The sequence below is a fragment of the Canis lupus genome, chromosome 32 (assembly GCF_048164855.1).
Source record: "Canis lupus baileyi chromosome 32, mCanLup2.hap1, whole genome shotgun sequence".
Lineage (NCBI taxonomy): Eukaryota > Metazoa > Chordata > Mammalia > Carnivora > Canidae > Canis > Canis lupus.
Genome location: NC_132869.1, coordinates 21552150 through 21577595, shown reverse-complemented (window position 1 = coordinate 21577595; position 25446 = coordinate 21552150). Strand labels below are relative to the sequence as shown.

The 25446-nt window shown below is 40.8% G+C and overlaps 1 protein-coding gene across 4 annotated transcripts in view; it reads left to right on the top strand.

The window, feature by feature from the left end:
• Window positions 1-1274: 1274 nt before the first annotated feature.
• MYO5A (myosin VA) overlaps window positions 1275-25446 on the top strand; it is a 183936-nt gene continuing 159764 nt past the window's right edge. For all 4 annotated transcript variants that reach the window (XM_072808558.1, XM_072808557.1, XM_072808556.1 and 1 more), the window contains exon 1: window positions 1275-1423. In XM_072808558.1, the coding sequence (XP_072664659.1) occupies window positions 1397-1423 (27 nt within the window). In that variant the 5' untranslated portion in view covers window positions 1275-1396. The remainder of the gene's footprint in view (window positions 1424-25446) is intronic.

The window sequence follows — 25446 nt, the reverse complement described above, 5'->3', positions numbered from 1 at the left end:
GGGAGAGGGAGAGGGAGTAGACTGGGGCTTAGCAGGCAGCCCAACTAGGGGTTCCATCCCAGGACCCTGAGATCATGACCAGAGTATAAGGCAGATGCTTAGCCGACTGAGCCACTCAGGCGTCCCCCACCTTTGACCTTTGGATACAGAATTAAATTTTTTTTTTTGATACAGAATTAATTTGCAGTACGGACTTTTCCACAAAAGTCTCCCACAATTTTCAGGTAGCCCCCAGATAGCTTTTAGTGGCATCATGAAACTGATAGTCACTAGGGCAAACAGGTGGAAGAAGAGGACTGAGGCAGAAGAGTAGTGGTACCTCTGCAAACACATAGGCCTAGGAGAGGTGGGCGCCTGGGCTACCCCCTGGGGGCATCTTGTTTTAAAAAAATGATACCCCGGCAGCTGTCTAGGTGTCCAGGATGACCTTGGTGATCTTCTGTGGCAGATTTCTGGTCCTCACTGCTCAGCTCCCAGCCCACTGCTACTAACAGGACTCTCCTGGAGTTCTAGGTTGTTCTATGAAGCCTAGACTTCGAGGAAGCCTCCTCCCAGATCCTTTCCCTAGAAGTGCTTGGAAGGGGGGCACCTGGGTGGCTCAGGGGTTGAGTGCCTGCCTCTGGCCGAGGTTGGGATGCCGGGGTCCTGGGATGAGTCCTGCATCAGGCTCCTTGCAGGAAGCCTGCTTCTCCCTCTGCCTAGGTCTCTGCCTCTCTCTGATTCTCATGAACAAATAAATACAATCTTAAAAAAAAAAAGAAAAAAGAAAAATGCTTGGAAGGATAGGAAGACAGCTGGAGACTGTTTACCTGGACACACGCAGTGACACCAACTATCGCGGCCCCTCTCGGTGGCCGGGGCGTTCCGCACGGTCCGGACCCGCTTAGGGGAGAGGGGCGACCCAGGGGGGACGCGTCCCCGGGGCGGGCTGGGGCGGGGCGGGGCGGGGCGGGCGGGCTTCTGGGAGGAGGCGGCGGCCGCGCAGCCTGGCAGGCCGGGGATGCTCGCGGCCGGAGGGAGCCCGGAGCAGCCGCGGTGGCAGCGCAGGAGCGCAGCCTCCTCCCGCTCCCACAATGCACAGGGCGGCGGCGGCGGCGGCGGCGGCATCGGCGGCATCGGCGGCATCGGCGGCCGCGCCGGGGGCTGCGGCGGCGGCGACCCCGAGGACCCCGAGCACGCGGAGCGCGTGCACCTGCTGGCGGCGAGCCCGGGCGTGATGGGCAGGGCCCCGCGCGCCGCCCGCGCCTGAGGCGCCCCGCCCCGCCCCGCCCCGCCCCGCCCGGCCCGGCCCCGCTCGCTGCCGCCGGCTGCCGGGGCGCTTCCTAGTCGGCGCGGGCGGCCGCCCAGGCGAGGTGCGGCCTCCGCTCGGGCGGGGGGCTCGCGCCGGGGCCCCGCCATGGCCGCGTCCGAGCTCTACACAAAGGTGAGGGGGCCGCGGGCGGGCGGGCGGGGCGGCTGCACCCCCGCGCCCCAGGACCCGGGCCCTGCCGCGCAGCCGCCTTCCCCTGGGGCGCGGGGCGGGGGGCGCCTGGGGCGCGAGGGCCCTGCCGGCCCGCCGGCTTCGGGAGGAGCCCTGGCTGCGGGCGGGGCTGCGTCGGCGACATCAGATGGGCCCTCCCGCGGGGACGGCGCTCGAAATAGGGTCTGGCGCTGGTCTGCGGCGCCGTCCGCCCGGCCGGCCTCCCCGCCAGCCTGCAGCCCTGCGCTCCGCGCCCGCCGAGTCTCACCTTGAGCGGCCGGCTTCCCGGGGGGGGCGGGGGCACGGGCCGGGGTCGGTCCCCTGGTCCCCTGGTCCCCGGCAGTTCGCTACCTGCGTGCAACCCCTAGAGCCCTGTTCGGCTCCATGCCTCCAGCATCCGCCGGGCGAGCCTCCTGCTTCAGGATTGCGTTCGAGGGAAGCGTCCTTTCTCTCCTATACCGACGCCAGTATTTCTGAATGGCATATTTCGGAGAACCGTCCCTTTGAAGACCTCCGAAAACGTGTCTCCGGCAGCGTTGTGATGCTTTGTGAACGTGTTGTAGCCATGGCATTTTATTATACCGTAACTCCAGCGTACGTAGGTGTTTTGCCAACTATTAATTTCCTTTCATTCCACTCAACACAATTGGCTTAGCTCTTCAAGTGCGTATGGGCAGCAGAATCTCCATTTAGGATCTTAAGAATCATGGTTTCCAAATGTGACCCTAAATTGCTGCATGAGAAAAAAGATAGGGATTTCTAGCCCAGGTGCCTTTTTTCCCTTACTGCGTGACCTTGGGCAAGTCACTTAACTTCTTCTTCAGTTGTCTCATATCTGCAAGTGGAGTTAATTACACCCGCTCTGCATCTCTTACAAGGCTGTTTGTTGTGAGGATCAAATCTAGGAATAGATGGGAAAGCTTTTGTAACCTGTGAATTTCTCAAGAAATAGGTATATGATTAGTTCATTCAACCATGAGAAGAGGAGTTTGCATATAACATTCTCAAGGACCCCTTTCTTTCCAGCCATAGATTTAAAGACTGCACTGTTAGAATTTCTCTGTAAACCTGGTAATTTTCTTAGGCGTTGTTGGCCTCTAATATATGAATGAATGCAATTGGAAACTGATTTGGTTACTCTATTAATAAACATTGATAGAGTGCTAACTATGTGCCAGGCACTGCTCTAACTCATTTAATCCTCATAATGAACACGTGGAGTAGGTACTCTGAGAAACATTTTCCCATGATGAGATACAGGTCTGTAAACATTCTTTTTTTTTTTTTAATTAATTTTTTATTGGTGTTCAATTTACCAACATACAGAATAACCCCCAGTGCCCGTCACCCAATCACTCCCACCCCCCGCCCTCCTCCCCTTCCACCACCCCTAGTTCGTTTCCCAGAGTTAGGAGTCTTTATGTTCTGTCTCCCTTTCTGATATTTCCCACACATTTCTTCTCCCTTCCCTTCTATTCCCTTTCACTATTATTTATATTCCCCACATGAATGAGAACATATGATGTTTGTCCTTCTCCGACTGACTGACTTCACTCAGCTAAACATTCTTTACTTACTTTGTATAGCCCTCCACTCTTCACTGTGCAGCTTGAGGAGTCCATCCCTGAGCTGCCTAATTGTAGGCTGCTTAACTAAAGACTGGATGATAAATTGCTCTTGGTCTGGGTCAGCTTTTTTTCCTCCCAAGATAATTTTTTTTTTTAGAAAAAACTTTAAAAATATTGTGATTTTTAAATTGCAGGGTTTTGGGTTTTGTTCATAGCTTCATCATATACTCTTAAAATTCACCTTCTGTCATTGTGAAAACAGACTAGACATCAAGAGTGAGTTGAGCTTAAATTGCCTTCTAAATATATTTATGTCTAAGTGTAATCTGGTCACTTGGCTAGTTGCTGCCTAATTCTTTTTGTCAATGGGCCTTAGCTTAATGGTGGGCCAAAATATTTATTGAACAACCTTCCAGGTGCAGGTACTGTGCTTAATATTGAGAGGTTTTCTCTCTCTCTCTCTCTCTTTTAAAGATTTATTTATTTATTTTTTTTTAAATTTTTATTTATTTATGGTAGTCAGAGAGAGAGAGAGGCAGAGACACAGGCAGAGGGAGAAGCAGGCTCCATGCACCGGGAGCCCGACGTGGGACTCGATCCTGGGTCTCCAGGATCGGGCCCTGGGCCAAAGGCAGGCGCCAAACTGCTGCGCCACCCAGGGATCCCAAAGATTTATTTATTTATTCATGAGAGACAGAGAGAGAGGCAGAGACATAGGCAGAGGGAGAGACAGGCTCTTCGCAGGAGCCTGATGTAGGACTTGATCCCGGAACCCCAGGATCACGCCCTGAGCCAAAGGCAGACACGCTCAACTGCTGAGCCACCCAGGTGTACCAATATTGAGAAGTTCTAACAATGAACAAGACACCATAGCCCTTTCCCTCAAAGGGCTCACAGTCTGTTTCTTATATTCTTGACCTACTTTAAATATCTAGGAGCATAAATAACCTGTTGTTACCTCCACAGCAGGCAGACAGCTGGTGTGGTATTTATAAGTAGAAATTAGGAAATGGGTCGGGACATGGGGAAGGTTGGAATGATTCTAGAGATAAAAGCTTGGGTAGTGATTATTAGAGGAAGAGGGAAATCATTAGAAATTAAAACATTGGATAAACAGAAGAATTTTTTCCTCACAGAGGATTACAGGGAAGGAAATTCTGGAGTAGATTACAAGGAAAGATGTGTTAGTGACATGTCATAATTATGCTATTCAACAAAGTGGTTAAATCTGAAAAGTGCCCTTTAAAAAAATGTCATTCAGAGTTTAAAGGCAGATTTTGATGTGTGATATAGATCAGCTTCCATTAAGGTGAAAGGAAAGAGACTGGTCAGTTTATTCTTTGTATCTAAAATGATAATGGTTTTGTCACAGAAATTTACCAGGGCTGCCATTTTGTAAGGTTTTCCCACAATATAAACATTTTAAGTGCAATAGCTAGGTTCCTAGGATATAACATTTCTGGAAACTAACATTTTGGTTGAAATATGTTTGTTGGTTTTAAAAATAAAGGCTTTGTTGAGATGTGATTTACATACCATGTCATTCCCAATTTAAAGTTTACAATTCAGTGGTTTTCAGTATATTCATAGAGTTGTGGGTCAATTTGTTTTTAGAGCCACCTGGCTTGTTCCAAAAAGAATTGAAGATGGCCAAGATATCTCATTGCTTCTGATTTTGAAAATATTTGCTAGTCTTGACTTGCCAGTGGATATGTGAATCATAATGTCACCATAGATGCTTTCAGTAACTTCAAAGGATTCAGCATTTGTGGAGCAGAGTTTATTAATTAGGCCTAGATGGATCACCAGCAGCAATAAAATGGCATGGTAGTCCTCACATGAGCTTCCCAAAGGCAGAGAACACTGGAAATGCTGTAGAATGGTCAAGGTTCCCTGAAGTTGTTTAATTAAGAGTCCCATTGTGTATCAGGATGCTGAGTTTTGTAACTATAAAAACTTCTAAAACCCCTGCTCAAGAAGCCAGGTAAACTTTCTTAGGTGAGACAGCAATTTAGGCCAATAGGTGATTTGTCTGTAATCTTCCTTTCCTACTATATTCCTTCCTACCTACTGAAGGCATATGGCTTAGATTCTTTTTCCGGGATAGTTCCTGTTTTTTGTTCTATGCCTCTTCCCCTTTACCATCAATCCTGGAAATTATAACATTCTGGTGTTGAAATTACATTTTTCAGACTACTTTCAACATCTGAAAGCAGGACGGAAACCTCATCCTTGATCATGTGCCTTATTTGGGGTTTAGCAAGTATATTTGATTTCCACAAGTATCCTGTCACATCCCTTCCATCTATATTTCCTCCTGATGTCCTGAACAGTCTGTCTCCTGTAAATAATGGTCTGGGATGATTAGTCTACTTGCAGGAATGAAGCAGGGTATAAAGAAGTGGTTAAACAAGTAAGCACATTTTCAGGCATGTTGAACAGGATGAGTAATAGAGCGGGGAGCTGGGAGCCAAGGGAAGCCAAAGAAACTGTTGCAGGAAACAAAATGGTGAAATGATGCAGGTCAGGGAGACTGAGGCAAAGGCAGATGATGTGGGAAAGAGGACAAACTCAAGAGACAGGTCTCTGTGATAGATTAGATATAGGGTGGGATGGAGAGGGAACAGTGTAAGTTAACAGCAGTAGCTCTAGCTTTGGAAACTGTAAATTAATTCCCATTATATCATGAATTTACAGACTCTGTGGAACTTGTAAGCTACTCAGAAATACTTCTTCAGACTGCTTGAGCAAAGCGGAAAGCTCATGATTTCCTCTTGAAATTTGTTAACTGTTTCTTGAAGTGTGAACGTCTGGTGTATTGCCCAGTGGCTAAAAGAGTACAGAGAGGTTCCAATTTTAATGAGACTTGCCACTGCCAGATAAACAGTTTAAATCTTCATGGTGCTTTTAGCTGTTCAAAGTAGGGGAACTCTGGAGCAGGGTCTGTGAGTGGGGTTCCTGGATTTAACTGCAACGTCCAAACGGTTGGACACAGGAAGTGTGGGAGAGGAGAGGTAAACCCTCTTACCTTACATCTTATCTCAGAAGGTAATTTAGCTTGTTTTTAACTTTATAAGGATTTTGCCTCCATTGGAAGAATCTAGAGGCACATTACCCATTGGGAGGATAGACTTTGATCTATTGTCTCTACTTCAGGCAATTCCTAGTGAAATATAAGGAATTGTCAGAAGTAGAAACTCCTGGAAGATCTATGGAATAAGGCCTGACCCTGGGTAAAAACATCATGTGGGCAACCACACTCCTCCCATTTCATCCCCTACTGGCATGTCTTCTTACAGTGTCTTCTCAGACTTTTTGCATTTGTCTCCCTGGGGAGTTTCTCTTCTTTCCTGCTAGCTCCATCTCTCTCTCTCTCTAATCGACTTAGGTAAAATTTATATGTAAAAAAATTCACTCATCTTAAGTATACAGTTTAGTGAGTTTTGACAAATACATTCTGTCATGTAATTACTACCACAAACAAGATATAGAACATTTTCATCGTCCTCAGGAGATCTTCATGCTAAGCTTCTTCTCTTCTGCAGTTTATTTTTTGTAGCTAAAATGATAATTTAAAAAATAAATGCCAGTTTACTAGAGTTGTGCTTGCCCACTGGGACAGCAGGAAGAGTTGTTTGTTTTCAAAATGTATAGTATGGTTTCACTTTAGTCCAAGCAATAGAGATACTTGATATAGAGGACTGAGCTGGGGTGTTTCTCCTGTGGATTTCTTTTTTTCTGTTTTTGTTTTTTAAGATTTTATTTTTTTATTCATGAGAGACACAGAGTTAGAGACTTAGGCAGAGGGAGAAGCAGGCTCCCTGTGGGTAGCCTGATGCAGAACTGGATTCCATGACCCCGGGATCATGACCTGAGCCAAATGCAGATACTCAACCACTGAGCCACCTAGGTGTCCCCTGTTTTTTTTTTGTTTTTTTTTTTTTTAAGATTTTATTTATCTGAGAGAGAGAGAGAACGAGAGGGAGAAGGGTAGAGGGGGTAAGCAGACCCCCTTCCTTGTCCCCACTGAGCAGAGAGCTCCGTGTGGGGCTATATCCCAGGATCTTGGGATCATAATGGAAGCTGAAGGCAGCAGCTTAACCGTCTGAGCCACCATGTGCCCCTCCTGTGGAGTTTCATTCACAGTAGGAGGTGAGAGTAGATGGCAGAGCAATTTAGGTGGTTTATTTAATTTTTCCTTCACACACTTACCCTTTACCTTTGCTGATGCTGTCTGCTTTTGATGCCTTGGGTCCTTAGGTCCTTAGTGCGTTAAAATCCCCTTTGATCAATTTTGCTTTTTTTTTTTTTTTAAAGGTTTTATTCATTTATTCTTGAGAGACACAGAGAGAGAGACAAACATAGGCAGAGGGAGAAGCAGGTTCCCTTGGCAGGGAGCCCGATGCGGGACTGTATCCCATGACCTCAGGATCATTACCTGAGCCAAAGGCAGATGCTCAACCACTGAGCCACTCAGACATCCATCAATTTTGCTTTTTTTTTTTTTTTTTTTTTAAGATTTTATTTATTTATTCATGAGAGAGAGAGAGGCAGAGACATAGGCAGAGGGAGAAGCAGGCTCTATGCAGGGAGCCTGATGTGGGACTCGATCTGGGGCTCTAGGATCATGCCCTGAGCTGAAGGCAGATGCTTAACCACTGAGCCACCCTGGCGTCGCTCAATTTTGCTTTTTAACCGTTGTCCTGTTCCATCTACCTTGGTTGTAATGTCAGTCTGGGTTTGTGGTAATAACAGATTTTGAAATTGCAGAAACATCCCTGGCTTCTTCATGCCTTGGACCTTCTCCATTTCGCTTCTAAGCCCTCCTCAGATGGAAGTCCCCTAAACCAGTAGCCATCAGCATTAAACATCTTGTACAACAGAGGCTTTTTGCCAATTGTGGAACTTAGGGATGGTGTGATGATGTTTTGGTTTCAAAATAATGGCTCCAAACGTGGTTGTAATTAAGGGAGAAGTACATTATCCCCTTCTAAGTGTTCATGAGGACCATCTGTCTACATCCTTTGGCCTGATGTGCTGTTGTAGCCAAAAACATGAGCACAATGCTGAACTGGAGAGAGATTGGATGCTGAAAAGACAAGTTTTATCTCCCTGTAGTCACTCATACAAACCTTGCATTTTCTAGTGGCCAGCCTCTCGTCTGCTGTCCTACCCGCTGTTCCCTTGCGGGCTATTCCACACCAACTGCCTCATGGCAGACAGCCTCTCCTTTGCTATCCTGCCTCCACCTCCCTTGCAGTGTAGTCAATAAACTATCTCCTTTAAAAACTAAACAAAACAAAACCAAAAACAGCTTGCATTTTCCTGGCCAGGAATCCTGTATGTGTGGTTGGGGTTTCTACTTCTTGATAAAAATGCACTGAAACTAGAGGAATTTCAGACTGGGAGAAATAAAATGATTGTGGCGGTCAAGCAGATAGTAAAGAAGATAGAAAGGACTCTAATTTAGAAAGGTGAAGGTGGAAAATGGTGAAGTATTTAACATCAAGAATAACAGAAGTGTGTAATATCAAATCTCAGTTTAGTAGGGGTACTCATTTGATCTTGGCATGAATGTGTCATTTAAAATGAATTTCTACTTTAAACATTACGTATTTACATTTATAAAACGTATTACCTCAAGTTATGATGACAGCTAAGACGTACTGTAAATAAAAAGGGTCTGGATAATTCATGCACCGTGGTTCTGAGATACCGACTTAACAAATATCTCTTTGACAGTGTTAAACAGTTTACCAGCCAGAGCTGTTTTTGTTGGAGGTTACAGAAACACAACTCAAAACTAAAAAGGATTTTATTTGCTCCTGTGACCTGAATGTCCAGGTTTATGGATTCAAGGCTAGAATGTGGTCTCTGAGGCTGTCACTGGCTCTCATGTCAGATTGTGCTGTCTGCCATTGGTTTCGTCCACATGACAGCTCTTTTCATGGTGAAAAAGATGGTCAGTGGCACCTGCAGACCACATGATCTTCTAGCTCTGGGCCTGGAGGAAGAGAGTCTGGTGAAAGAATTCTGGTTGCCCTTGCTATGGGTCACGTGTCCTCTCCTTTCACTGTGCTGTGTAGGCATTCAAGTCATGCTCATCTCAGAGACCAGGCAGAGGCAGGACATCATGATTGATAGTTCTCAGACCTGGTGGGGTGGCTGACAGCTGTTGCTGATTGGAAAGAATAGTCAATATCCACCATGAATGAGTTACCCAAAGTGACAAAGCGATTGAATTCCTCCTCTCCTCTTCTGATCTTTAAGCAGAAGAATGGGAAGATTTTTGCATAATCAGAAGGTTATTGGATATATTTCCCTTAGAGAATCATTTTGAATTAAAAAAATAAAAAAAAAAGAGCCGTGGAGAATCCATTTAAGCAAATGTTACTGAAATCATATAGAAATTGAAGATTTGAAAAATATTTTTCATTTAGTCGTAATCAGGGGGTTATGAACCCTATGTCACCTTTCCTTTGGAACTTTTTCAGCTGTATTTCCCTAGTGCTTTATTTCCCCTCATTTTCTTCATATTTTTGCTTGAATATATTATTCTCTTCCCCCATTTTCATTATAAGTTATAAAATTTATTATTCCCGTTTGATTCATTTCCAGTTCTCTTTTTTCCTGCTCTCTTGCCTTCCACCTGTCATCTACTTCTTGACACCCTTACTGCTTTATTTCATCTACTCACCCTAATGCTCTTTTGTGCTTTATTATAACCAAGCATACTCGTATGCACACACACCTAAAGTGCGATAAAATAAATTCTTATTAAGTGAATTGTTACTCAGTGACGACTTAGAATGAGGAGGGAACTTCATTTCCTCAGATCCTTGTACTTATGCTGTGTTACCATTCCCTGAATCCGACATCACAATAGGAAGTAATTTCTCATGAGTTTACATAAATTATTTTCTGTGTAGGGGGGTATTTATATGTTTTAAGCAAGTAAACATTTTTGTGTTAGACTACTTTTTAGTCTAGACTAGACCAATTAGAACTTAATTTTTCATTTTACCATACTGGAGTATAAACAGCAAGGTGACCAGCTATTTCTTTAAGGATCTGACCTCACTTTACAACATTTTTGTGGCAATACTTAAAAAACTTCTACCCAGAATTGGTCTCTGCATGCTCACGCTGAGAAAAACCTCACTTCTAGTTTGACAAGCATCATGCTCACACAGGAAGCAGAAGTCCCAGAGATGTTTGTCACAAAATCAGGACATACATATTTTGATGAGGAATTTGGTTCAAAACCTGGATTAATCATCTATCAATTCAGAATATATCTATTACATAGATCTCTCTCTATATATATGTATCTTATTATAGAAGTGAAAAGTTAAACCCACTAGAGTTAATATTATATTATATTATATTTTATTTTTTTAAAGATTTTATTTATTTATTCATGAGAGACACACACACACACACACACACACACACACACACAGAGAGGCTGAGACACAGGCAGAGGGAGAAGCAGGCTCCATGCAAGGAGCCTGATGTGGGACTTGATCCCGGGTCCCCAGGATCACACCCTGGGCTGCAGGCGGTGCTAAACCGCTTTGCCACCAGGGCTGCCCCTAATATTATATTTTAACCCACTCTTCCTGTTTATACTAATTTTTTTTCATCTTAGACCAAGATTTCTCAACTTCTACACTATTGCCATAGTGCAGATAGATAATCCTTGCTTTCTGTGGGCTTGTCCTGTGTATTGTAGGATTTTTAGCGAAATCCCTAACCTTTATCTGCTAGATCCAGTAATATCCCTTATCCCCACACCAATCATAGTGTCTACAGACATTGCCAAATATCCCTTGGGGGGCCAAATCCCTCTCCCCTCTGTCCCCACTTGAGAACCTCTGCCCTAGACCTTAAGGCTTAGACTAGGGTAAGAAAAAGTGGGAAAGAGTTAAAAACAGAGGCAGAAATTTATTGGAAAAACTTTTAAAAAATAGCTTTTAAGTAATTTTTTTTTCTGCTTATAGAAATTATACATCTCAAAGAATTTGGAAAATACAGAAACATATAAAGGAAGAAAATTAAAAATAAACTAATACTACCCAGAGATAATAACTGTTAATTATAGTTCACTTCCTTAAGTTTCTCATTTATATTCATATGGTAATTTTTATGATTTTTAAAACTTAATATGTATTGCGAGAATATATATTTTTTATTCATTCATTCATTCATTCATTCATGAGAGACATAGAGAGAGAGACAGGCTCCATGCAGGGAGCCCGATGTGGGACTTGATCCCGGGACTCTGGGAGCACGCCCTGAGCCAAAGGCAGATGCTCAACCGCTGAGCCACCCAGGCATCCCAATTAATTTAATTTATTAATTTTTTAAAGAAGATTTTATTTATTCATTTAAGAGACAGAGAATAAGCAGGGAGAAGGGTGGAGGGAGAAGCAGATTCCCACTGAGCAGGGAGCCCAATGCTGAAGGCAGATGCTTAAGCAACTGAGCCACTCAGGTGCCCCTGTGAGAATTTTTATGTTATTAAATATAAACTTTTTATATTATTTTCAGTGTCTAGATAATAATCCATCATCTGGATCTTCCACTTACTGCTGGGCATTTTCACTATTATAAGATAGGTAGTATGGTGAACGTCTTTGAACATAAATCTTTGAATTAGTCAATTTTACACTTCAAGTCTCCCTGAGAAGTGTTGTCATTTGCATTGATGCAGGATAGGGTATTCACATTTATTTCATTTTAAAGATAGCATTTTTTAATGTACATTGCTTCAGGGCTACAATGACCAGATGTTCCGCGTATGTGAGATGCTTTCTGCCATCCAGTGCCTTTATTTTGTTTTGAGAAATCCTCTTAGATAGAAATATATGAATTTGTTTAAAAAACCTAGCCTTTTGAAAACCTAAACTATTTCCTTTTCCTGACCATTTTCCTCATTGTTACTTATTCATTGTTTTTCCTTGATTTTGGGGGAATGTGGGCCAGACAGAATTATTGAATTAGAATTAAACAAGCGAACCAACCATAAAGCTATTGTTTTAAGAGTATAAATAATATAATTTTAATTTAAAAATCACCTGAGGTAGTACATGGGTGGCTCAGTAAGTTAAGGGTCTGCCTTTGGTCCAGGTCATGATCCCAGGGTCTGCATAGGGCTCCCTGCTCAGTGGGGACTCCTTCTACCCCTCCCCATGCTCATGCTTGTTTGTGTGCACTCTCTCTCTGAAATAAATAAAATCTTAAAAAAAGGAATTTCACACACAAAATAGAAAATTACCTAAAAATATGTTATCATTTTATTATAGACAAGATATCCTCCTAATTAGAAGAAATTACTATTTGTCCGGAGTGGTCAGAGTTTGTTTTCGGTGGTTAGTCAAGAACCTGAGAGACCTTCAGCATCATTACCTGCTTTAAAACAAGTAGAATGGAGCAAAATATACCCCATGTTAAAGATAGCATCCTGGAATGGAATCTTTATGGCACTCAGAAGGTATTTGGAGGTTTGTGAGGCCTGTGGGTCATTGCTGTGTACAGCAGCCTTGCTGGAGGACTAAGTAGCCACAAATGTTGAAAGTTGATTGTGTGGAAACTTAGATATTGAGGCCATAGGAAACCGAGTAGAAGCCCTAGCCTCATTGGAAGTTTCTTTGCTTTCTTCCTCCATGAAACCTTGATTTTTACCTTCTTTAGTTGTCATTTTTTTTCTTCTAAAAACCAGGACTGGGATCCCTGGGTAGCGCAGCGGTTTGGCGCCTGCCTTTGGCCCAGGGCATGATCCTGGAGACCCAGGATCGAATCCCACATCAGGCTTCCGGTGCATGGAGCCTGCTTCTCCCTCTGCCTATGTCTCTGCCTGTCTCTCTCTCTCTGATGACTGTCATAAATAAATAAAAATTATTTAAAAAAAAAATAAAAAAATAAAAACCAGGACTTGTTTAGTTGTCATTGGTTTTCTTCTAAAAACCAGGCCTCCATAAATGCATGACTTCATAGCAATATAATGATCAAATAACAATAGTTAATATTTACTGAAGTCTTACTATGGACTAGACACTATTCCAAGAACTTGGTTACAGCTGTTTCCTTCCTCGGCTTCCACCTCTCTCAATGCCTGAAAGAGAGGCAATGTATCACAGCAGTCAAGCATGGACTCTGGTTTAAATCCTGGATTCACTATTGACTTTCTGTGTGAACTTGACCAAACTACTTAACTTCCCTGTGCCTCAATTTCCTCATTTTTTTTTTAAATTTTTAATTAATTTATTTATTTATGATAGTCATCAGAGAGCGAGAGAGAGAGAGAGAGAGGCAGAGACACAGGCAGAGGGAGAAGCAGGCTCCATGCACCGGGAGCCCGATGTGGGATTCGATCCTGGGTCTCCAGGATCGCGCCCTGGGCCAAAGGCAGGCGCTAAACCGCTGCGCCACCCAGGGATCCCAATTTCCTCATTTTTTAATGGGGAAAATAATACCTACCTCAAGTGGTTTTAATAATAATTAAGTTTTTTAATATAGATAAAAATGCTTAGAATGGCAACTGATACATAATACAGCTTAACTGTTGGCTCTTATTATTGTTGCTATTTGGTTGTAGCTATCATTTTCCTTTCTCTCTGGCTATTTTGTCTTCTTCATAAGCTTAGCCATCTACTATAACTTCCTGGATATTGGCGCTCCTAGGCTCTGTCCTTAACCTACACTCCCTCCCACTGTGACCTGATCCGCTCCTGAAGAGTTAGGTATGAACTGGTGCTGATGACTTCCAAATCCCTGTTTGTAACCTATTTGCTGTCCTTGCAAAAAAGCTGCCTATGGACATCTTTATAGGTACCTCAAACCTGGCATATTCAACATTGAACTTGTCATCTCTCCCCTTCCTCTTCATTCCACTTTACCCTACTTCTTTGTGTCTTACTTTCCTAGCTATAGGATGGGATAATAGTAATATCGACTTCATTGAGTTAAGAGGATTAAGTGACATAGTTCATGTATAGCACTTCGCATAATGCCTGATACATATTTGAGAAATCTTAGCCACTGTAATTATTATTATTATTGTTCTCTGTCTGGTAAACGGCGTCAACATCCATCCATGTACCCAAACTTAAAACTTAGAAATTATTTTGATTTACTCCTATTTAAGCCTACCACCGCAATCACTTACCATTTCTTGGTACTATCCTTACTTTGTTTGAACCCTTATTATTTCTTGGATCCTGTAACAGCATCCTAAGCAATTTTTGGCTTACCTCTTGTAATCTGTTTTTTGTTCTGCCACCAGAGTGATCTTTATGTAATGAGCGTATCTGATCACGCCACTCTCTGACTTGAAATTCCTCGGTGATTCTCTATAGGATATTGTCTTGAGAATAAATATGTTAGTGTGGTGCTTTCCAAACTTTGGTGTCCTTCTGAAATCGCCTAGAAATGTTGTTAAAATGGAGATTCTGATGTAGGTCTGTGGTGAGGCCCCGAGACTTTCTAACAATTCCTAGGTGACACCAGTGCTGCTGGATTGAGGACCAACCACACCATGAGTAGTGAGGCCATGATACACTGGGCTTTTCCTGATCTACGTTCACCCTGGGCCGCCTCCTATCTCATTTTCCTTCCTCGCATTCAGATCTTTGGTTTAAGTCAAGAGCTCTCCAGGTTGCCTTCTTCCTGCTTTGCAGCATTCCCCTTGCCTGGCTTTCTCCACTGTTCATGAATTATGTCTTTCAGATCTTAGTCTGTCTAAGATATTCCTGTGTGTTCTTATAGAACACTTTGTCCACATCCGTCCTGACACAACAGTGCATTGCAGGTGGTTATCTCCCCAGCAGAGGGGAAGTATCACATTTGTTTTGTTTTAATAACAACTTTATTGAGATATCATTTACGTGCATTACAATTCATTCATTTAAAGTATGTAATTCAGTGGTTTTCATGTTTTTTTGACCTAGCATCTAGACTAGTATTTAGTACATAATAAATAACACCTCCATGACTGACTGAATGAATGAACTAGGTGGTGTTAAAGTACCATTGGAAAATTTTCTCCAGATCTTCCTCTGCATATCTGTAATTTTTGGCTTTAGCATTTCAGCATTCAGATTATCTTACTATTTGTCAGTAGTTCTTCATGAGCTTTCTTCTTTCATCTCCCTTTTTGGTACCAGGATGCGAACCATTTTATTCTTCTCTTGGTCAGCTTTAATGCATCATTATAGATCACTTTCCTCAATTCTCCAGTGCTTCCAGTTCTTTTTTTCAACTTAGGCTGTAATGAGCAGTGTTAACCCTAAACACAGATCTTAACATGCTGTTCTCCAGCTGAAAAACCTCTGGCTGGTCCCCAGCCCCTCCTCCTCTGTCTATTTATCTACTGTGGAATCATCTCATTCCTTATCTTGACATTTAAGACTCTTGATCTTTTTCTAGCCCTATTCTCTTGGCTTGATCTTTCACAACGTGGGTTTCTCAGATTTTTTATGTAGCAACCATCTGGAATGCTTTTTAAAATGTAAATTCCTGAGGGGGCCTGGGTGGCTTAGTCAATTAAATGTTGGAGTCTTGATTTCTGATCAGGTCATGATCTCAAGGTTGTGGGATCAAGCCCTGTGTCAGACTTCATGCTCAGTGGAGAGTCTTCTTGAGTTTCTCTCTCTCTCCCTTTCCACTCTGCCCCCTTCCATCCCTGTTCTCTCTTTCTCTCTCTGTCTCTCGAATAATAAATTAAAAAAAAAAAAAAAAGTTAATTCCCGAGTCTTGCTTCCAGAGACTCTGAGTTAGTAGGTTTGAGAGCCCCAGGAATCTGTATTTTTAACCAATCCTGTAAGGAATTCTGATGCAGGTGGTCTGTGGAAGTCTGTTCTGGGACATAGAACCAACCTTGCTACTTGAGCCTGTGTTCCAACTTTACTTGACTTTGGACTTTTTGTCGACCATATTTCCCTCTTACCAGAATCCTCACCTAATAAATGCTCAGCAAAAGGTAGCTGACTTGAGCTCTTTGTTCAGTGGTGGTGGTGGGGGGAGTCTTTTTAAAATTATAAGACAGTTTTACTGTAGATACATTGTGGGCCATTTTCTCCCTGGCTATCCTTAATGTTTCACTTTTAATAGAATATGTGAGAAAACCTGGCACATGGAAGTGACCTAGTAAATCTTTTTTGCTATTTTTAAAGGCAACTGGAAAAACTGCCTCTCATATTAAAACTAAATTGAGAATCTTCTATGGTGAAAGATGTTCCATTACCTTTACTAATAATAGATGTGAAATAGTATAAGAAATGACTTGCAAAATTACTTTGGGAACTATTTTCCTTTCCAAAAAAATCGTTAAAAAAATCTATAAGAATAATAAATATTCAGTGTGCAGATCCTTGGAAAATTCAGAAATACAAAAGATTGCATGTAATCTCACTGTCCTCACATATTCTTAATATTTTGATATATGTCCTACTTTTTTTCCTATGTATATTTTCTCCAACAAAATGACTTATTTTGTGCATACTATTTTGTAGTGATATATTTTTCCGTAAGTAGTATGTTAGGAACATTTTCCCATACCGATACATACTTTTTTACAGTATCTTTTTAATGGATTCAGAGTGTTATATTGCTTGAGTTAGTCTTAATGTTAGTCAACCAGTCCACTATGGTAAGCTCCAATTTTTTGACAGTTTACCTTTAAATTGAAGAGAACCCAAAGCCTTTGTGTGTTCCTTTACAAAGAAATCAATTGTAGTAGTTAATGAATTTGGCTATAATTAACAAAACATCCCATTTTTCTATATAACAATACTGGTACAAAAACTTGATTATCATGTCAGTGTTAAGAACAACCCACAGGAATATCAAAGCACTCAGGAATAAATTCTTAAATGTTTGAGATCTCGGAGTGTGCCAACCACAACAGCCCAGTAGAAGGAAATTCTCCAAACTATAGACGTAGACAGGTTATGGTTATTAATCTGTGGGCCTGGTGAATCAAGCTGTAGGTTAGTTCCAACTTGAGAGGATAGTGGATCCCTTCCTCTGCAGTATTTTGGAAGCCATATGGTAGGTAGGATGAATTTTAATGTAATCTACACATTAATATACTCGCTTTTTCCTATTAATCGAGGAGACTATCCCTGACTAATAAAAGCTTCTCAGGGTTTGTCAAGCCTCTATATCCGTATTTAATGGCAGGATACCCTGGTTACTCAGAAACTGTTAGCTGCAGAAATGAAAATGTTGACTTAGGCTAAAGGGAGAAAAAATGTAGCAGAGATTGTTATTCAAGAAAAAACACATATACTAAATCAAGAGAAGTAATGGGGAAATAATCTCTGACACATAAGATTGAGCTCTTAGAAGCTCCAAAAAGAAGTCTTTTGGTTAATCTACTTCAGTTAAGCCCCCTTGGTTTACAAATACTGTAATTAAATGTTTCTATTATGATGAGTTTCTACCTTAAATGTCTGGGACATTGACCAGGGATGTGAGGGGCCTAGTTCTTGAGATAGCCAGTCCCCTGGGGCAGAGGGGCACCTCGTTGGGGCCAAGGGTTTTCGAAGTCTGTGTCAGGAGCAGTGCCTTAGTCTTAGAATAATCTGCGGACCATGCAGAGTTTCCTTTTTCATCACTACCCGCTGGAGTTTGAGATTTAATTTGTCTTTGGAGCTGGGGCCTCCACTATGGTATGTTTAACAAGGATCTGGACAAAACCTATAGTATGCAGTTTAACTGGTTAGAGTGAGGATTGGGATGTCTCATCTGAGTTGATGAAAATCTAAGTGATGGGGACATTTAAGGCAGTATCAATTTAACAAAACTATAAGACTTGGTTGTAATCTGTACCATTCTGTATATTAAACCTAGATTCTTAAAATAATTATGTTTAAACAGTTGATCGTCCCCCTGTATTTTTATTTGGCTTGCTTATCTTTTGGTTGTTTTTTTTTTTCAGGAATTTGTATAAGGTAACTGTCTTACACTATGGTGAAATTTAATAAATCTGAATGAGTAGAGGCCATTTATTTTAAAATATGTGATTCCAGCTTGAAAATTTCTTCTGTTGGGCATCAGTTAAGGTTTTATAACTATGAAATTAAATAGATTGAGTTTATTCGGAAAGTGGTTAATATATAGACCAATACAATAGATTGAGTTTATTTGGAAAGTGGTTAATATATAGGCCAACACAGTCTCAAGAACAGCCCTGGAACTGCTTCTATGCATGCTTTTCACTTTAGTCAACTCAGTGCCTTTGGTTTTCATTCTTCCCTGCCGTAGCACAGTGACATCAGATGCAGCTGGAGCTGAAAGAAGAAGGGTCATGTTCATTAATTCCAGTGAAACAAAAACTGCCTCAAATAATTAATGGAATAACAGTCTCTTTAAAAAGACTTTAGAGCTTTTTTTTGACTTTTTTTTCCCCAAGGACTAGAGAAGGAGAATTGCACAGATTGTTCACTTGGGACCATTTTAAGCTGTTGATGTATCTTACAGTCCTCATCTGATGTTTCTAATTTCAACATAAATCATTCAGGACATGTAGTGATTTTTTTTCTTACCTTCTCTTGAGGTTCTCTGACTTCAGTGACCGTTTTCAAGAGAGCAACCCCATGAACTTTGGCTTTGTCAGAATCTAAAAATGGTCTCTATTTTATTATTTTATTTATAGTTGTCATAGTTTAAATACAGCTGACCCAGCAAGCAAAAATTTGTGTGTACAAGCAGGGTGGCAAATACCAGGTCAGGTTGCTTGCTGGGTTATTGGAGGGAAGAAGAGGCTATGTATGTTCCCATCATTATTTTCTTCAGTTGATCTTGCTATTATGAGGTTTAATTTTTTTTGTTTTTTTTTCTCTTTTTTTTGTTTATCTGTGTGTTTGTTGTCTTCCAAATAGTAAGGAAAGAGGGATTATTGGACAGAGATAGCTAGAGTTAGGGAAAAGTTAGGGATAGAGTTAGATAGCTATCTAGGGAAGATAGCTAGAGTTAGAGTTAGTTTATCTGTGTGTTTGTTGTCTTCCAAATAGTAAGGAAAGAGGGATTATTGGACAGAGATAGCTAGAGTTAGGGAAAACCAGTCAGGAAAGAAGGGGGAAGATCCTTTGCTATATGTGATTGTCTTTGTTTTCCAGTCCAACATTTAGAAGCATTCATCTTGTGACCTAACCTTCAAGGACACTGCCTTCAAGCAAACTAGAAAGTTAATCTACTTATAATTTTAGTAGATAAAAAGAGAATAAGAAGAAATTAACATATAATATGATGTATGGTTTTGTTGACAAAAAGGTCTGGACTTTATTATGTGTTGAAAGTATGCTCAGGGTCTAATGCGTGTTTAGGAGCTAAATTGCTAGAATAATAATAATAAAGATGTAAAGGCAAACAAAGGAAGCCAAAATGGAAAGAAAGAAAGAAAAAAGAAAAGAAAAGAAAAGACTTTAAAAAAGGCGGTTTGAGACTGGGAGACCCAAATGTGTGTTACCATGTATGTGTGGGGCAGGGAAATAGCCCAGTAACTCAGGGAACCAGTGACTTGTCTACAAATAATAATTGGCCGTTGTACTTTAGAGGTAGCAAACTCAGAGTAGATGAAACAGGAGACATTAGAATAAGCAGGTCGAATATAGATGTATGGTTATGTTTTTACTTTGGTTCCTTTGTACATTGTCTTTGTGTTGTGATGTCCATTTTGGTTGGTTGTTCTTTCAAGTTGTAATTTTTATCTTAGATTTCTAAAACTTATAAAATCTGTTCAGATTACCTGACTTTTTAGGTTTTTGAAAAATGTGATTGAAATGGCTTTGCCATATAGTAATTTGTATGAACCAGATATACTATGAAAAGAAAGTAGAGAAAAGCCTATTTACATCATGTAAACAAAGTTTATGCTCAGAGGCAGCATCAGCATTTGTGCTTCAGTGAAGAAAAGTGGGAGATCCAACTATTATCTTGGCCTGAGAGTTTTTTGGTGTGGAGGGTCACCATGTCAGAGAAAATGCAGCATGAGTAGACTTGGGTCTCTTAGAGGAGAATGAGGAGTTCAAGGAGTTTCCTGGGAAAGACTGGGCTGGTTTATGTAAAGATGGAGATGCGCGGGCTCCCGGTGCATGGAGCCTGCTTCTCCTTCTGCCTATGTCTCTACCTCTCTCTGTCTCTCTGTGTGACTATCAAAAAAACAACAAAAAAAAAAGATGGAGATGCACATGTCTGGAAGGATAACTGGGATGGTGATAACATAAAGGATGACTTTTTCAGTCAGTTACGAGCTGAACTAGAGAAATATAGTTGTAAGATAGAGACATCATAAAATCCAGAAGAGGTGTTGAAGCAACCCAAACTCGAACTGTTTACTGAATTCTAGGACAGAGAACCCAGAATGGGACACTTAAAACAATATGGTTATTTCTTTACCTGCTTGAATTTATTTTTGTTTTTGTAACACAAAAAATAAATGTTTTGATGTAAAGAACAAAAAAAGAGTTAAACTTTACAAATCTGAATGATTAAACAACAAATACATACAAAGAATGGGAAATACTTGAGAACAAATACATACAAATACGTACAAAGAATGGGAAATACTTGAGAACAAATAAAAAATAGCAAATAATAATGTGATATGGTTAAAAGCATGATTTCCTGTTTTAGATTGAGCTGCTTCCTGTGTGACCTGACAAATTAATGAATGTACTCACCTCAAAGGGCAGCTGAGAGGTCATATATACATATATACATATACACACACACATATATATACATACATGTAAAGCACACATGCATATATGTATAAAGCACTTAGCTTACTAACTGGCACATCATAATGGAGTCTGTGAATATTAACTCTTAGTTGGTATTATTGGCTTCTCTATTTTTTTCTTTTTAAGAGAGAGAGTGTGCACTCAAGTGTGAGTGGGAAAGGGCAGAGGGAGGAGAGAGAATCCCAACTAGACTCTATACTTAGTACAGAGCCTGATGCTGGGCTCGATCTCACAACCCTGAGATCATGATCTGAGCCAAAATCAAGAGTCTGATGCTTAACTGTCTGAGCCACCCAGGAGCCCCTGCTGGCTTGTCTATTTTAAATTATTTGTAAAAATTCACTTGCTTACAAAAAAAGTCATAGTCCTAATAGATCTCTCCTTAGCATACTCTTAATGCTTTTGGAGGGTTTCAAGACATGAATTATGAACACTATTACACTTTTCCCTTTATCCTCCATAGAGTTTGGCTAGCAATTCTCTTTCACATACAGTCTGTCTATAACTCCACATTGTCAGCATCATCTGACATAGCTGTAGCTTTCATCCCAATCGCTTCTAAATTTCTCCATCAGTATTCTCAACCCTTTTTCTGCTGGAAGGAGGAACTTATTCTAAACAAAGGCTCTTAAAGGTCCTGTGTCCTGTTGTAATTGGGTAACTAGCACTTTATGCATAATATAAACATGTGTCATAAACTATTTCTCGAATCTCAAAAGCCAGTCCCAATAGGTTTTTTTGTCAGTATGGAGGTTTACAAGACAAATATTCCCTTATCTCATTTTTTAAAAAAATATTTTATTTATTTATTTGACAGAGAGAGAGAGAGAGGGCACGAGAGAGAGCCTGAGCAGAGAGAAACGGGTTCCCTGGGAGCAGGGAGCCTGATGCAGGTTCAGTCCCAGGACTCTGAGATCATGACCAGAGCCCAAGGCAGATGCTTAACCCACTGAGCCACCCAGAGGCCCCGCCCTTTTCTCACTTTTATTGAAGTTAGAGCCAGCCGTATAATTCAGTTCTGGCTAATGTGTTATAGCCAGAAATCTTTTGGAGGGCCTGTACAAGGAAAGAATTGCTTTTCTGATAGAAGGAACAAGCAAGAGAATAGTTTGGATGCATATCCTTTTCTTTATTCCATTCTGAAATGTGGACTATGATGTATGGAGTTGTGGCAGCAAAGCTGCAATCATGAGGCAACATGCCTAAGAATGAAGTTGCCAAGCTGAAGATGGTATAGCAGAAAGATAGAGTCTGGGTTCTTTTTTTTTTTTTTTTAAAGATTTTATTTATTTTATTTATTTATTCATGAGAAACACACACAGAGAGAGGCAGACACACAGGCAGAGGGAGAAGCAGGCTCTATGTGGGGAGCCCGATACAGGACTCGTTCCCTGGTCCAGATCATTCCCTGAGCCGAAGACAGATGCTCAACTGCTGAGTACCCAGGCATCCCAAGAGTCTGAGTTCTTAATGATATTATGGTGCTGTCAGAACAACCCTGAGGATAACCTTCTCTGGACTTCTTGTTTCATACATTATTAAAGTCCTACCAGTTCAAGCTACTTGCTCAGACTTTTCTGTTCCTTGTAGCTGAAAGCATTCCCAACTTAAACAAATTGTAACAGCTTTAATATGAATAAAGTTAACATAAATTTGGGAGACATTGGGGCACCTGGGTGGCTCAGTCCGTTAAGCATCTGCCTTTGGCTTAGGTCATGATCCCAGGGTCCTTGGGATTGAGGCCTGCATCTGGCTCCCTGCTCAGTGGGAAGCCTGTTTCGCCTTCTCCTCCCTACTTGTGCTCTCTGTCACTCTCTCTTTCTCTCCAATATATAAATAAAATATTTTTTAAAAATTTGAGAGACATTTGTCTAATCTACAGGGTTATTTACACACAAAATAAATGCAAATAATCTAAGAATAGGACAGAATCTGAGAGGTGAAAATCTTTTGACTTTGCAAACCATGACTAGTAATGTCAAATAACCTAGTTCTAGTCATAATTTCTAGGTTCTCTGGCTACTTCCTGAGTCCTTTCCCACATTTTCTATGGCTTTTCAAAGTTTTGTTTTCTTCTGGCTTAGAATCCTGAACACAGCAGAGACAAGGACTGAAGTTTGAATAAGAAGGGAATAGTTGGGTCTGAGTGAAGGTGAGTGGGTGGATGATTTTAGTTAAGAGATGAGTGTGTAGAGACCATGCCAGTCTTCCACACTGTCTTGTTTCTAGGATATCTTGAAGTTCAGCATTCATGAATTTCAATGAGTGAAGAAGAGAACAAGACATTAAAAAAACAAAGGAGATGCTGAGTTATAGTGGCTGCTGCAGTTGAAGGCCTAGAGAAATGAAAAGCCCCTTCACCTTTGGGGTTCATTTGCACTTGGTCTCTCACCTCTTATCTGTAGTTTATGGTAAAGCCATGCCAACCAGATGCTTAACCCAGTCTTACTAAATTTTAGATTACCTGGTGGTGTTAAGATTTTTGTTAAGTTAGTCATTTGGTGTGAACATTTAAAGTAGAAGTAGGCAAGGAAAGGAAAACATGAGAAACTACAGAGAACTTCTGTAGAAAAAAGTAGTTAGAAGATTAAGAAATTTTGACCAGATAATGAGATTAGCATAATAGTGACATCTTCCATTGAGGAATTGCCCTCATTTAAATTTTATCATTTGCTGAGACTCCCAAGTCAATGCCTCTTTTGCATCTTTTTAAAGCTCATCATAAAAGAAAACACTAACTCTTTGTGTAACTGAGGAAATAAATAAGCCAAAATATTGTCTATCAATGGGACAGTGAGAGAATTATGCTTTAAATGGAGGCTGACACGTGTAACCTCCTATACATGTTCTTCTTTCTCTTACATTGACCAGCGAGCTTGATAGCTTCATTGTTCTCTCACTAGATGCTTTGGAAATGGCTGGCTTTATTGATCACACATTTCTGTAGTTGCAGTATGGCCAGAGAATATGTTATTTCTGGTACAGAGTGAGAAAGAGTTTGTACAAGTACCATGGGCAGGTATGAGAAGGCTGCAACCATGGTACTATTAGATTTAGGCCTTATGCACAGGAGATACAGAATAACCACAGGCTTGGCTTCCCACTCAGCCCTCATTCTGTTCAACATTAGACTGTGAATGCTTTTGATCTTTTTTTGAAAGATTTTGTTTGAGGGAGAGAGAGAGAGAGAAAGCACAAGCAAAGGGAGGGGGAGAGGGAGAAGCAGACTCCCTCCCTCTCAGGGAGTCTGACGTGGGGCTGAAGGCAGATGCTTAACCAGCTGAGCCACTAGACACCCCTGAGAGCTCTTGATCTTACTAGAATCCATTCTGTCTGGTATTTTGTGAATCTTAAAAAATTTGGTTTTAGTTTACATATGTAAATACTTTCTTGGCTGCTATTATAAAAGATAACAGCATTTCATATTGATATGAAAAATGTACTGGATATGGTGTTAAGTAAAAAAAAAAAGCAAAAGGCAGTATATGTACATGTATGTGTATGTATATGCCTATGTTCTGAAAGAGTTTATACTAGACTATTTAGATTATTGAAAACAGTTATTTATAGAGGTGTGGTTATGGGAGACTTTCACCTTCTAATTTATCCATATCTATAATATTTAGATTTTTATATTCAATATATATTTCTTTTGTAATTAGAAAAAACAAGTATTTTCTTTTTAAAGTGGTGTAAACAAAGATGTTTCAAAGAAACATTTTTTAAGTTAGGAAAAGGTGTCTGAAGGTGTATAAGTATATATAGTGTATATAATATATTAAAATAATTTATAATATATCTAAGCATTGTTCTTTGCTTTCAGAACAGGGATGTTTCATTCTTGATCCTTTTTTATTGTTGGAATTAGTATCTTGGATTAGATTTGAATAAAGAACATTTTCCAGGTATGGGAAGAGAATGAGGAAGGCTGACTATCCAGTGTGATTTGGAGGGTACTAAGAGGATCTACAAATAAAAGAAAATCCATAAAGAGCTCTCCCAACTGAATAAGCTAACAAACAACTTGATTAAAAAATAGGCAAAGAATTTGAATAAACATTTATCCAAAAAAGATATGTAAATGACCACTAAGTACATGAAAAGATAGTCAACATTATTACTCATTAGGGAAATGCAAATCAAAACCGCACTAAGAGGGACGCCTGGGTGGCTCAGCAATTGGGCATATGCCTTCAGCTCAGGGCATGATTCCATGGCCTGGGTGGCTCAGTGGTTAAGCGTCTGCCTTCGGCTCAGGGTGTGATCCCGGAGTCCCGGGATCAAGTCCCACATCAGGCTCCCTGCGTGGAGCCTGCTTCTCCCTTTGCGTGTGTCTCTGCCTCTCTCTCTGTGTGTGTCTCTCATGAGTAAATAAATAAAATCTTTAAGAAAGACCACACTGAGATAATACCTCACATTCATTAGGTTTCCTATTATTAAAACAAAACTAATGCTGTAAAAAAAAAAAAAAAAAAACTAATGCTGTAAATGACATCTGTGTACATTCTTTGAAATTATTGAGACTTGCCATCCCAACCCTCCATTATACCTGCCACTGGTTACTTTTAAGTAACTTTTTCTCTTTGTTTTTAGTTTTCTGTGTTCAGGTTTGCTATGTTGTATTCACACATGGTTTTCATTTAGTCTGTTACGGATCCCTTAGAGCAAG